Here is a 13912-nt window from a genome sequence, read left to right as displayed (position 1 = left end):
CGAAGTGTGAGATAATCTAGTAGATTTTAAATGTATCTAAAATCTAAAAAGGTGTGAATTAATTAATTAATTAATTAAGAAAATTGAATTTCACAAGCAAAACGTGAATTAGAGTTCCAGTTCAACACCCCCCCAAAAATTCTCGTCTAGCGATACGTCGAGGATATGTCCAAAGATCGAGCCAGCTGGCAAGCCAAGGCGCGCTAGATCCAAGCGGGAGAGGATGGGCCCCACTTCACGTGCGATCCCGCTCGTTACCTTTCATTAAATGGCTGTAAGCCACGTGTTAATGGTGGGCCACTTTTACACGTGTCGAAATCCTCTTTCATTTAGGAAAGGGGACCACTCCCCTGTCCTCCTTCCTCGAACCAGAACGCCCCCACTCTAAAACAATTTTTCACGTCACGACAAAACCAAGTAAGAGACAAAATTCGTTTTCCCAACTTTGCCCCTCACCCTAGCTTGCTAACCTTCCACGTGGCGTCCATCTGTGGTTGTCGTATACCCACGTGTCATTATCATTCGGGTCAAGTTAAAAACTCCGGGTGTTAGGGAAATAGCCTAGTTGTAGAGTTAATTTGGATAAAAACAACTCAGTGAGAAAAAAGTCAAATACTTGAACGAATCACGCAAAGTTTATCCACTTTCAACGGTCCGATTGGAAGGATATTTTTGAAGTCGTGGAAGTTGAAAACACTGGATCATAACTTCCGCAACCGTATTTTGCTTGATGTTTTTTAAGTTACATGTTGAGTTTTATAAATTATTAAAAATTGATTATTTTGTATTTTCTATTATTAAATTTGAATTTTCGACAAACAATTTAATTAATTCGAATAATAAAAACACTCAAATCTAATAAAAATAAAAAATGGATTCAGATTTCAAGATAATTTTGTGAATTTATATTAATTGATGAGCTTCCCTGAAAATGACGGGGTGTTTCTGTAATTTTATGAGCTGTATTTATTTATTTATTTTTAATTTTAAATTGAGCGAGCCACCCTTATCCATTATGGAAGCCAACCTTTATAAAAGCAGATCGAAATGATCAGAAAACCAAAGAGGAAACTCAAAACCAAATAATTATTTTCAAAAAAAAAAAAAAAAACCCGCAGGAGAATTAAACAGAGGGAATACTAACAAGAGAAGAGGGAGTTTGGAAGATTTCCTTTTTCTTTTTGAATTTTTGATGGCGAGCAGCAGAGGCTATTACTCGAGACCGAACTACCGGTTTCTATCCAGCGATCAACAACTGCAATCGACGTTGAGCCACGACTCGGCGTCGGCATTTGAGTTAGACGAGTCAGATATCTACAACAACGGTGTCTCGACTCGCTCCGACTCGCCTGAGTTCAGGTCCACCAGTCGAGTAGCGAAGAAGCAGTCCAACAAGCGCGGCGGTGGAGGGAATTCCGTCGTCGGAGGGGCGCCGGCATCCCTGCCGGTCAACATACCGGACTGGTCGAAGATCTTGAGGGAAGAGTACCGAGATAATCGGAGGAGATCGGAGAGCGACGATAATGACGTGGAAGCTGATGATTGGTCGGAAGGAGGTGTCAGGATTCCGCCTCACGAGTTTTTGGCGAAGCAAATGGCGAGGACGAGGATCGCGTCGTTCTCGGTTCATGAAGGGGTAGGGAGGACTTTGAAAGGAAGAGATCTGAGGAGGGTCAGAAACGCAATTTTTGAAAAAACAGGGTTCCAAGATTAAATATAATATAAAGAGTGAGAAATTTATTTCTTTTCCCCCATATAAGTTTTTTTTTTCCACTGTGATATGATCAAGAGGATCATTTCCAAATTTCCAATCGTGTAATCTAACTTGGAGATTTTTATGAAATTTTCCAGAGAAATTTTCGATTTTTTTTCAATTTCAATTTTAGAATTCGAAAGAAAAGAATGTGGTTGGAGGCTTTGAGGGTATTTTGGGTAAGAAAGGAAAATTGGGCCGTCGGAATTAATTAATTGGTGAGGTTGGGTGAAGAAAAATAATAGGCTACAAATACAACCGCTAGGCAACATCGAATGATAGTTGAAAATTATTGTTGTTGAAATTTAGATTGTCCAATCTACCCTTTAACTAGTTTCAACTTCATTCATTTTATGTTAATAAGTCGAGAATTATATATATTTTTAGACTAAAAATTCTATATATTTGATCATTAAAAATTAAATATATTTTTAAATGTGATATAATGATTATTATCATAAAAAGCTTTTCAATTTTACAAACTAAACTTAAAATAAATATTTATATATATTTTTACTTTTAGACCTCAAAAATTCAATTTTTATGTAAAAGTCCAAGAGATAATAATTCATAATATAATTATGGTATTTTTAATCTTCACAAACAAAAAAATAATAGTATAATTCATAGTATTATTTATATTTGTTAAATAATAATTTTGAAAAAGAAAAAGTAATGTAATGTAAATTTTATTTATTATTAGGGTATGTTTGATAAATCATTAAAATGAAAGTTTTAACATTTAATTTTTTAAAAGTGATTATTTAATATATCATCTATGGAGTTTTTATATTCTACAAGTGAGATGAGAGCGAGCAAAGTATTATATTTGATTATATTTATTTATTTATTATTTTTACTATACTCTATAATACAATTGTTAGATCCTCAACTGGTTTTACAGTCCACAATGGATTTTCTTATTTTTGAGATAAATTATTTTCTTATTTTATTAAAATTTATCCAAAATTATTCAAAATTAAAATTTATAAAATAACGAATTTTTAAGTAGTATCGAATCAAATAATTATATTCAACACTTAATTTTTTATTAATATACGAAATAGTTTTATAATATAAATTTAATACTTATAAATTAAAATTCTTACAAAAATTGTTTTCATCAATTTAAAAGACTTTGGCATTTAAAAATAAATTATTTCCATCAATTTAAAAACGATTTCATCAATTATTCTTATAACTTTGCCTAAACTTCATTGGTCCTTAGGTTCTATAGATGAGTCTAAGTAAGCTAGTCTTTGGAGGTTATGTAATGCATGCAAATTATTGTAATTGAATTGTCTTGTTACTATGACATAAGAGCACTTATTTCAAAGTCTTCTTTGCATGACCCTACTTACTTTATCCATCATATTCAATTTATATTTTTATAATAAAACTTATAAGAATGAGTAATTTAGTCATTTTTCAATTGAGTTGGTATCTATTTAATTCGTGATACTAATTTAAATCAGTTTGTTTAATTATTAATAAGCGTTAGATGTAATAATAAGATATATTATACTTTTAAAGAAAAATTTAGATTCAAACAATAGAGATGACACTACTAAATAAAGTAACCTACGCTCAAAAATATTAATTTATATGAATAGTAAAATAGATATAAACTTATATACATAACACTTGTTTGCTAACTAGCAATGAATGACTCAAAAATGGAAACTCAAAAAGGTAGAAAAGGCGACCAGAACATACATAGACAAATTGAGAGGAGACAACCCTATTGCTTAATATGGTAAACATAATTGGTTCCATTTAAAATTACTTGCTTTTTCTTTTTTTATCGACGAAAATTGTTCGGACAAATTTTGACATCACGTGAACTTTTTTACTTTGCCATAGGAGAGACATTCCAAGCCACTAAAAACCCAATAATTCTTTTAAATTAAAAAATAAAAGAGAAAAAAAATGAAAGAAAAAGGTAATGCAAGTCTTTGTCGAGAAAAGTAAAACGTTTAGCGACGTTTTTCTTGGCCAATTGGGGAAACTAGAAACCGTTGGATTAAACTTTTTGTGGGAACAAAAATAGTGACGGTAAGTTGACCATTTTGATCTGGTATAAATTAACTAATGGCGTTTTGGTTACGCTTAGCCCATCGTTTTCGTCGAGTATTTTATTTCCCTTTAATGGCGACATGGGAATATGAAACTGTTTTTTCCTTTTATTGCCTTTGTCACTGGTAATTTTGTCACCAATAATGTGACAGTCTTTTTTGTGCTTTAATGATGACATGTGGGTAAAGTTTGTGGATGGTGTCTTGGACTAGCTTTGGTTTTTATTTATTTATTTACTTATTTATCTTTTTAAATCATGATGGAAAACACCTGGAGTACTAAGAAAAAAAAAAGACCTAATTCTGTTTTTAATGTTTGTCTTACGTAAAAGTTATCGATTTAGTTTATATATTGTAATTTTATCATTTGCAGTCTGTATTTTTTGAATTTTAAAATTTTAGCTTTGATCCAAACAATAGTTATTAGATTTGTTACTTTCAAAATTTTATGTGAAAAATGTATTATTATGTATAATGTTATATCAGTTTGTTTTCATGTGATCCTCACAAAATGACACATTGTTTTAGTTTATTGATTTAACAGTAACGGTTTGAGCAATGATTGGGATTTTGAAGTTCAAAAAGTATAATAAGTAAAATTGATAACTTTAGAAAAAATAGACTAATAGCAAAATTTGACCTAACAAATTTAATTATTACTGTTTGAATCATGATTGAAATTTTAGAATTTTAAAAATATAGAGATTAAAATGGACCAGATTAGAGTATAGAAACCAAAATCATAACTTATGTATAGTATAAAGACTAATAGCAGAATTTGACCAAAAAATTGAATCATGTTCCTAGGGTGAAAATCATTAACCAATCAATTTAATCAAAATTTGAATCATGTTGTATAGAGAAAGTGACATATGACGTGCCATGTGCACCTCATGTTAATGTATAAATACCAAATTTTAACAGTAAAAGTGAATGAAATTTTTAATAGAATAACCATTTTGCTATTTGATCTAACGTACATAGACTAACTTGTCCATTTTTAGAATAAATGACACAAAATATAATCCGACTCCTAGTACAAATGTCTTCATTATACTTTTACCTAATATTTATCAAATATATATAGAAAATATTTTATACATTGTTATTAAAAATTTTAAATTTTATCAGTAAGATTTAAAGGGTGACACATTTTTAGGTTTAATAAAAAATTAAATATTATAAAAATAAAGTATATGATAATGTTTAAATTTATGATATTAATATTTATGTTGGAATCCACTTGGCTTTTAAAATATATTGAATTATAAGATCATTTTGGGTGGAACAAATCTAAATATTTTATTTTGATTTATTAAATAAATAGGAATCTTTAACTAAAATAAGATTAAGAAATATATTGTAGAAAGTGAAGAACAAGCAAATTAGATAGAAAAATAATCAATAATAATGATATTAAAAATGAGAACATTATCAAAAAGTGTCACTAAAAATTTGGATAAACTAGGATGGCTTTTCTTGCAGTATAATGTTTGGCAACTTAAAATAAACATAATTTATACATACACACATCATATGTATACATATGATCTAAAGAGGAAGTGGCTCTTAGTTTCCTCAAAAGGCTAGTTTAAGAATATTGTCTTATATTTAGCATTACTGATATTTTTTAAAAAATAACCCAGAGATGTAAATTACAATATAATACAAATATAATAATAATATTTTTAATATAGGCACGGACCTTGAATATGGACCGTAAAATAAATATGGAAAATACAAAAGATTAGATAAAAATTTTATTATTTACTTGGGTGAGAATTTGATACACTGGTAGTGTATTTTTTAATTTCACAAACAATTTTAAAAATTGACATGCGTCTTTTTAAAATATCTATTTTTAAATATTTTATTATACTTACAGAGACAGGTTGTCAACCCTCTAATACTACTTGTAGAGTCTAAAAACTTCCTTAGTAGTATAACAAATATTTTCTCTAGAAAATCTTAATAATGAAATATAATTATCATTTTTTAATTTCAATTTAATTTGATCAATAGTTTATTTTTTTCATCAAAATAAATTTAAATATTTAACTAGAAAAAGAGTAAATATTCGCCCACGAATAGACCTGTCCATGGCCAGGCTACATGGCACAGCCCGAAAAGTGAGAGAGTTTGGATAAAAATATAGGCCTGAAAAATAGACTTGGGCAAAAAATAAGGTCTGTTTAGAAAATGGGCCAAGCCTCGAGTAAGGCTTTCTGTTTTTTTCTATTTTCTTTTTTTTTTACTATTTTGCTATCATTTCACTATTATGTTACTACAATTTTTATTATTATTTGGATATTGTATAACTTTTGTTTTATTGTTAATTTTGTTAATATTTTAGAGGCATTTGATTATTAAGTTGCACCTATCTTTGTGTTATTTAAGTGTATACACTTTTTTTAATTTATTTTAATTTCTTTGAGAAACGTTTAATTTAATGTTTTAATATTTTGATGTATTATATTTTTAAAATATATATAATAATATAAAATTAATCTGGCCGGGCTTGGGTTTTAACTTTTTATCTGCCCGACCCATGGACACCTCTACTACTTAAAAAATTTGAGTTTCATTTTATTTGATTATTTAATTTTTTCGATCTGAATATGATAACAAAAAAACAAAATAAAGATTCATTATAACATTATAGTAAAACCAATATAAGACATTATCTAGAAATAGAATACAAATTTCTAAGATCAGATAAGATCTCAAAGTAAAGAATTCCAAGATTCAATTATTCATTAACTACCTGTATATTTTAAGATTAAGAATAAAATATTTTTTTAGTCTTTTTTTTTTTCGTGAGGAGTTGGACGAGAAGAAACTCTCATGTCTAGTTTTGTAATAGAGATGGAATTCATAAACAATCATTAACTATAACCCTAAAAGAACCCGATTTTGTAAACAATATAGAGGAAGACTGAAAGAGATATCTTATCGAGGTAATTAGATTAGTTTCGATAGATATACTCTTCAAGCACTTGAATTAGGTAACAAAGATTGATAACAACATCTTGAAAAGCTATAATAATGATTTTTATAATACACTCAAATTTATTTTTAAATAATATTTTTAAAAGCAATATAAATAGATAATATAACACTTTAATAATATTTACGTAACAGAAAAGATTAAAAAAAAAAAAGCCTAAACATAAAACTTAAAAAACGAGGAAAGACCTTGTAACGCCCCCTAACCCTATACCGTCATCGGAACAGGGTTACGAGACATTACCAGTCAGTACGGTCCAATTTCGGTCATTAATTAAAGTAAATATTTACACACATCCTAGTTTTAAGATGTCGTCCCTTTAATGGGCCCTCGCGGTCCAAAATAAACAGTAAATTCAATTCGGGACTAATTTAGAATCACTACGAATTTTTAGTAAATTTCAAAATTCATACTACATACCGTTGCCAATCATAATTTACTCATTTCATGAGTACATCTACAACCTAAATGACTCTCATAAAACATCCTAGGTACATGCCATTACCAATAATTAACACACTTTACCTTAATGAATTCGGGATCGAATCGGGATCTTGATTCAACGTTCTATCTTTACTAAACTCATGCACGAAACAAACCGTCTGACAATGAGTATGGTATACTCAATGGTATTTCCATAATCCGAACACTTAATAATATAACAATTAAACTTAAAATCACAATAACAATTATAAGTATTCATTTGTTTGTTTTATAGATAAATTTTCAATTACTTACCATATAAATTCTATACAAGTCATATAACAAACACAATAGCATATTTGTTCAATTCTTTTCATTTACTTACCGTATAAATTCTATACAATATATTCACAATTCACTTGTTTTCACACTTTATTTCTTAACAATATACCATCTTAATTCATTCTAACATCAATCATCATCCATTTGAACTTCACTCATTTCATGAACCTTTTGGTTCATGTTTTCAATCTCATATCTCAATTTCAATTCTCAATTCAATTTCTCATTTCATTCCAATAGCTCAATCAATCAAATTCACTCGACTTATCTTTTCACTTATTTACCCTATTAACAAGACTCGGACCTTGGCGGATACACGGATCCAACCAAACACACCAATATGGCACCCAGTGCCTCATCGGATAGTTGAAGCAATATTTGACACCCAGTGTCTCATCGGCCTAGTCAAGTAAAGTTGGTACCTAGTACCTCATCGAATCTATCCGAAGAAATATAGTGACACCAGTGTCTCATCGACTCGAGGTCGAAGAATCCTTGAACACTTCCAATCCTATGGCATGCCAACTATATCCGACTCAGCCCGACATCTTTGTTAATAGGGTATTCAATTCACTTTCAATTTTTTCAATCAATACACATTTTAATTAATCACATAAATTAAGTAATCCAATACAATTCAATTCACTTTTCAATAACAAATATCCAAATATCACAAATCTCATATTTAAAATTTTCAAACAATTTATATTTCAATTCAATTCAAATAATCAATATATATTCAATATTCAATATATATATCTATATATATATACGCCAATTCAATCAATATAAATTCAATAATTTCATCACATACTATATCAATCCATTTCATTTGCAAAACACAATAATTCTTACTTCAAAACACTTAATATACATATTAAGAAATAAATTCAACAATTAAGTATTAGGTTCGGATTACAGAAATACAAACTGTAATTTTCGAGCTAACTCCCGTTGACTTTGTCTTGTCCTTTCTTAGCCGAGATTTCTGGTACCACATTGACTACGAAATTAATACAATTCATAATCATTAATACATTACTAATTCATATCTTGAGTTATAGAATTCTAAATTAAGATCCGCTAATTTTTCCTGAAACTAGACTCACAAATCTTCTTACAATAAAATTTTCAGAATTTTTGGTTCAGCCATTAAGTACAGTTTATTCTTTAAATTCACCCCTATTCTGCCGTCTGATAGTTTCGTCCCTTCTTCACTAAAAATTAATTATCTCACAGTACAGAACTCGGATAACATTCTCATTGATTTCTAATGAAAATAGACTCATTAGGGATTCTAAACATATAACTTTAAGCCTCTAATTATTTTTATTCAATTTTGGTGATTTTCCAAAGTCAGAATAGGGGAACCCGAATTCATTCTGACCTTGTCTCACAAAATTCATTATATCTCATAATTTACAATTCAATTGCTTATATCGTTTCTTCTATAAGAAACTAGACTCAATAATATTTAATTTCATATTTTATTCATCCTCTAATTCAATTTCTACAATTTTGGTGATTTTTGAAACTTAGACTACTGCTGCTGTCCAAAATAGTCTTAGTACAAAATGTTGATTTACTTTAATTTCAATTTAATTCTAACTAAATTCACTTACTTTTCTATCTTAATTCATACTTTATTTCTATTCAAATTTCATCCATACTCTCATTTAAATATTAAATTTCCAGCATACTTTCCTAATTTCAAAATTTCATCAATTTAGTCCTTACAACATAAAACTTATAACTTACTTTACAATTTGATCCTATTATCAATTCTAGCTTGAAATTTACTCAATTAAACCCTTAATTCACTATTTTATTCAACATGAACTATACTTGAAAATCTATAAACTCTCAAAATATCAACTTAATTTCATCAAAGTCTTGTTCCAAAGCTTCTAAAACATCAAAATTTAAGAAGAAATGACTTAATTGACTTACCAAATTAAACTTTGAGCCTTGAAACCCAAATTTTCCTTTTTCTTTTTCTTTCTTTCTTTCTCCCCTGTTTCTTCTCTGTTTCGTTTGCTTTCATTCTGTTTCTTATGTTTCTTTACTTATTTATATAATATAATATATAATATAATATACTATAATATAATAATAATTTAATATATATATTTTAACACATAAAAAAATCTCAGATTTTTATGTTTATGCCGCCTCACTTAGGACAAATGGCATAATTTCCATTTTGGTCCTCTTCATTTTCTTTTAATCTACAATTCAACTTTCATCCTTTATTCAATTTAGTCATTTTTCCTAATTACTCTTAATTAAACTAAATTTACTTAATTAAAATCTAATTAACCACTCAATTGACTTCGTAAATATTTATTAAGAATCCATTTTTCAGAAACGGAGACCCGAAAATACACTTTTTTGGTAACAGTAAAATTCGGGTCGTTACAATTCTCCCCTCCTTTTATAATTTCGTCCTCGAATTTTACCTGAGAGAGGTGGGGGTGTAAGTACAAAGATCTCGCTGTTCCTCTCGGTTCCCATATTGCTTCTTCAATATTATGACATTACCGCTCGGGCTAGTATCTCAACCGGCTCTTTTTCATACTATAGATTACATCAAATCTCAATATCCTTTGTCGATATAACATGCAAGAGATTTAATCTCTATAATCTTCTGAGCTTCAAATCATGAAAAATTATCATAAACTTTCTGTAACTTTAGAAGCAAAACCAAGCAATATTTTACCAATTTGACTTTTCTACAACTTCACATAGCCCAATGAACAAGAACTCAATTTCTTTTCAACTTTGATCTTTAAAATTTTCTTTCAAGATGGATCTTTAAGAAATATCATATCACTAATTAAATATTCAATATCCCAATGTTTCAAGTCCACATATGATTCTTATCATCAAAATTACTTTCAATCTATCTCGAATCACTTCCACTTTTCTTCAATTTCACGAATTAAACAACTCGCATATTCTTTTTCTCTCTTGTATTTAATCAAATCCCATGCGGTTTACATCAATCATTATTCGAACTTCATACGGTGTTGAAAACTATTATTACGCACCGAACTTCTTGTACTTGTTCTATAATCGAGTATAAACCACGTATCTCAATCGAAATAATAGAAACCACCATACCATGTAATCGATAATCTCGAAACCTAGATTTCAAACAATTATTGAGTAAGAAACTTATTCATACTAGAATAGAATATACAAGCTTCACCATACCTTCGATGATTACTCAAATACCGTCTTTCTTTTCAAAGATCGAGATAATTCCAATTCAAACCCATAGAAATTATATCCCACTTCCATTCGATATCCTTTCTAGTCATATGATTCTCAAGATATCTCAGATCGATATAAACATTTATATACAATTTCAAAGTACTACTTTTCTTTCCCGATCTTCAACACATCTTCCTCAAATCATTGTACATCTTATTCTTCCAAAATGCATAGACATAGTACTACTATAATTTCATGCAAATTCTCTGTATAAGTTCGAATCTCTCTGTTCACTTTTATTTCTAAATAGCAAACAACCATCATATCCAATCTGAAATGTTTAATCGTAAATCAGATACTATATCCATTTAATCGATAACTCATTACCACATTTTTGAGTTTCGCAGATCTCTTTAAAAAGAAGTCGGTTTAATTTTTTTTATCTCTACCAAAATTGAACCATCTTCAAATGATAATGATCGAGATGTTCATAGCTCATAACACAAAACAAAGCTTTCAACTTGAATATACATACATTTATTGTCTTTTAGGATGATAATTAATTATCATATCTTGATCTTTTAATGCAAGAACAATAACTACCACTTCCGAATCAGGTATCAAATAATTCTTCCCATGTGATTCTAACATTTCGTAACATAAACCATTACTTCATTTTTTTTTTTTTTTTATTTTTATTTTTATTTTTATTTTTATTTTTATTTTTTGCATCAAAACACGCTATCCTGTAAACCACAAGTTTCTTTATCGGATTTCAGACTGAACCAGAACTAGTGCTTCAGTTAACTGAGCTTTCAACTAATCAGAACCTTGCTAACGTCTATCAGATCATTCCAATTTCACATCTTTCTATAATAACCGACTAGTTTTAGAAAACCTCGATTTCAAATATATTTTTCACTATCATTTCAGTTACAAAATCTATAGCACATTCAACTTCTTCAATCAACGATGAGTTCGGGTAACTCTTCCGAAACACATTAGAATTCTCTTGCACTATTGCCTTGATTTAAACCTTAACTTAAATATTTTAATATTCAATACATAAACAAGGTAAATACCATGACCCCTTTCCGCATATATCTATGTTGGCATGTTCAATATCACAATAGACAATTAGCTCAATCTTCTCGATTCAACAAAACATTTCATCATCTTGATCTTGCAACATATTATACTTCGCTTATAATTTACCACCATATCATGCGAATTAACCATTCCATTATTGAGATTATATCAAATAGTAAGAACATCAAATCGTTCGAAAACAGTAGTATCATTATCAAATAGTTCTGCAGATCTTATCACCCATAAATACTAATCGAAAAATTTAATGCTTCAAAGCAAAATTTCAACAAACCCAACAGCAAATCTTTAATAGATCTTGAACTTATGTAATCATAGGAATAGTCAAACCAGGATCAATTTAAAATAATCATATTAGTATCGATAAAGAAGAAAGTTCTGTAATGACATCCGTAGAGATAAATCTTCTCATATATAATTAACATATACCTGGTGATGTTCATTCTCCGATTTTACTGGTGAAGTCATTTGTCACACTTGGCTTTCACTCGTATTTTTGAGATTACAGGTAACCTACCTCGTTAGCTACATTACTCGGTCTTGAACTCGAACAATGTTTTGTTTTTTTTTTCAAGCAATCATTAAGATAATAATCGGAGAATCATGTCTAACACATAGTCCATTCCTTATTCTATATTCTTCACACATCTTCATTTAAACCATCTTCAAACCATTTGTATCATACAGTTTCTATCGGAATATACCCTCCGATATATTTATTTAATCAAACAAATTCCTTCATACGATTTGCGTTATATGATCCTGTTTAAGCTTCAAGAATTTCATGCGTTTCGATCAAGAAATCTCGATCGATATATATATATTTCTTTCGAACTCATTTCGAAAACTTTCAAATAACCCTTTCTTAATCACAACATAATCAATGTTTTCTACCTTTGGTAAGCTAAATCTTTTAACGAAATATCATACCCTTCTAACATTTAATCGGTGATCGAACAATTCATTTACAATCCCGATAATATTCTTTAACCAGTTTCATTTCTTTCAAGATCATTCTCAACTGTAATTCTCAATTCATCCACACCATATATATACATGTCCGGATCATTAAACAGCAGATAACTTACCCGTTCGGACAAGCTCTATACCTTGAAGCACTTGAGAACCGATTAAGAAAGCAGGAGGGTAGATATCATAACAAATACAATTTCTTCTATTCATTGAAAAACATCGGTTATAATTCTAAATAATTATGTATCATTTTTTTATTATTTCATCAGTCATCATTCAAGAATTAATTACCCATTGAGTTTATACCAGTCTTTGTTGATTCGGTTTTCATCTAATTCACGAGACTATTCGTCTCAAGACACATTTCATAATCAATACCATCGATATTTTTGTCTAACATTTTCACTATAAAACAGTACCAAACAAATATATCAGCATCCGATCCCGACTCGATTTCGACTCCATTATGGCATGTACCCCTAGACTCAATTCCGAGTTCGATTTAGTCCGAGAATCGGCTAAACTTGAATAGCTCTGATACCACTAAATGTAACGCCCCCTAACCCTATACCGTCATCGGAACAGGGTTACGAGACATTACCAGTCAGTACGGTCCAATTTCGGTCATTAATTAAAGTAAATATTTACACACATCCTAGTTTTAAGATGTCGTCCCTTTAATGGGCCCTCGCGGTCCAATATGAACAGTAAATTCGATTCGGGATTAATTTAGAATCACTACGAATTTTTAGTAAATTTCAAAATTCATACTACATACCGTTGCCAACCATAATTTACTCATTTCATGAGTACATCTACAACCTAAATGACTCTCATAAAACATCCTAGGTACATGCCATTACCAATAATTAACACACTTTACCTTAATGAATTCGGGATCGAATCGGGATCTTGATTCAACGTTCTATCTTTACTAAACTGCAAGACGGAAACAAAGCAGACACTGAGTATGGTATACTCAGTGGTATTTCCATAATCCGAACACTTAATAATATA

General features: G+C 29.4%; 1 protein-coding gene and 1 long non-coding RNA gene across 2 annotated transcripts; one reads left to right on the top strand and one right to left on the bottom strand.

Annotated features, from left to right (window-relative positions):
* The first annotated feature begins 1004 nt into the window (after positions 1-1004).
* On the top strand, positions 1005-1856 carry LOC108482006 (uncharacterized). The gene has a single exon (XM_017785111.2). The coding sequence runs from the start codon at positions 1193-1195 to the stop codon at positions 1712-1714; it is 522 nt and encodes a 173-aa protein (XP_017640600.1). The 5' UTR covers positions 1005-1192; the 3' UTR covers positions 1715-1856.
* Positions 1857-8401: 6545 nt separating this feature from the next.
* LOC128290964 (uncharacterized) lies at positions 8402-9739 on the bottom strand. Its single transcript, XR_008280793.1, has 2 exons — positions 9551-9739; positions 8402-8603 (listed from the first exon to the last, which is right to left on the bottom strand). It is a non-coding gene; the product is annotated as an uncharacterized LOC128290964 (long non-coding RNA).
* Positions 9740-13912: the final 4173 nt, after the last annotated feature.

The sequence above is a fragment of the Gossypium arboreum genome, chromosome 1 (assembly GCF_025698485.1).
Source record: "Gossypium arboreum isolate Shixiya-1 chromosome 1, ASM2569848v2, whole genome shotgun sequence".
In the NCBI taxonomy this organism is placed as follows: Eukaryota; Viridiplantae; Streptophyta; class Magnoliopsida; order Malvales; family Malvaceae; genus Gossypium; species Gossypium arboreum.
Note: the sequence above shows the minus strand (reverse complement) of the source record. Positions and strands in the feature narration are given on the sequence as shown.

Bases quoted from the DNA above. Each gene is read 5' to 3' on its own strand.
- LOC108482006 (XM_017785111.2), top strand. From the start codon at position 1,193: ATGGCGAGCAGCAGAGGCTATTACTCGAGACCGAACTACCGGTTTCTA.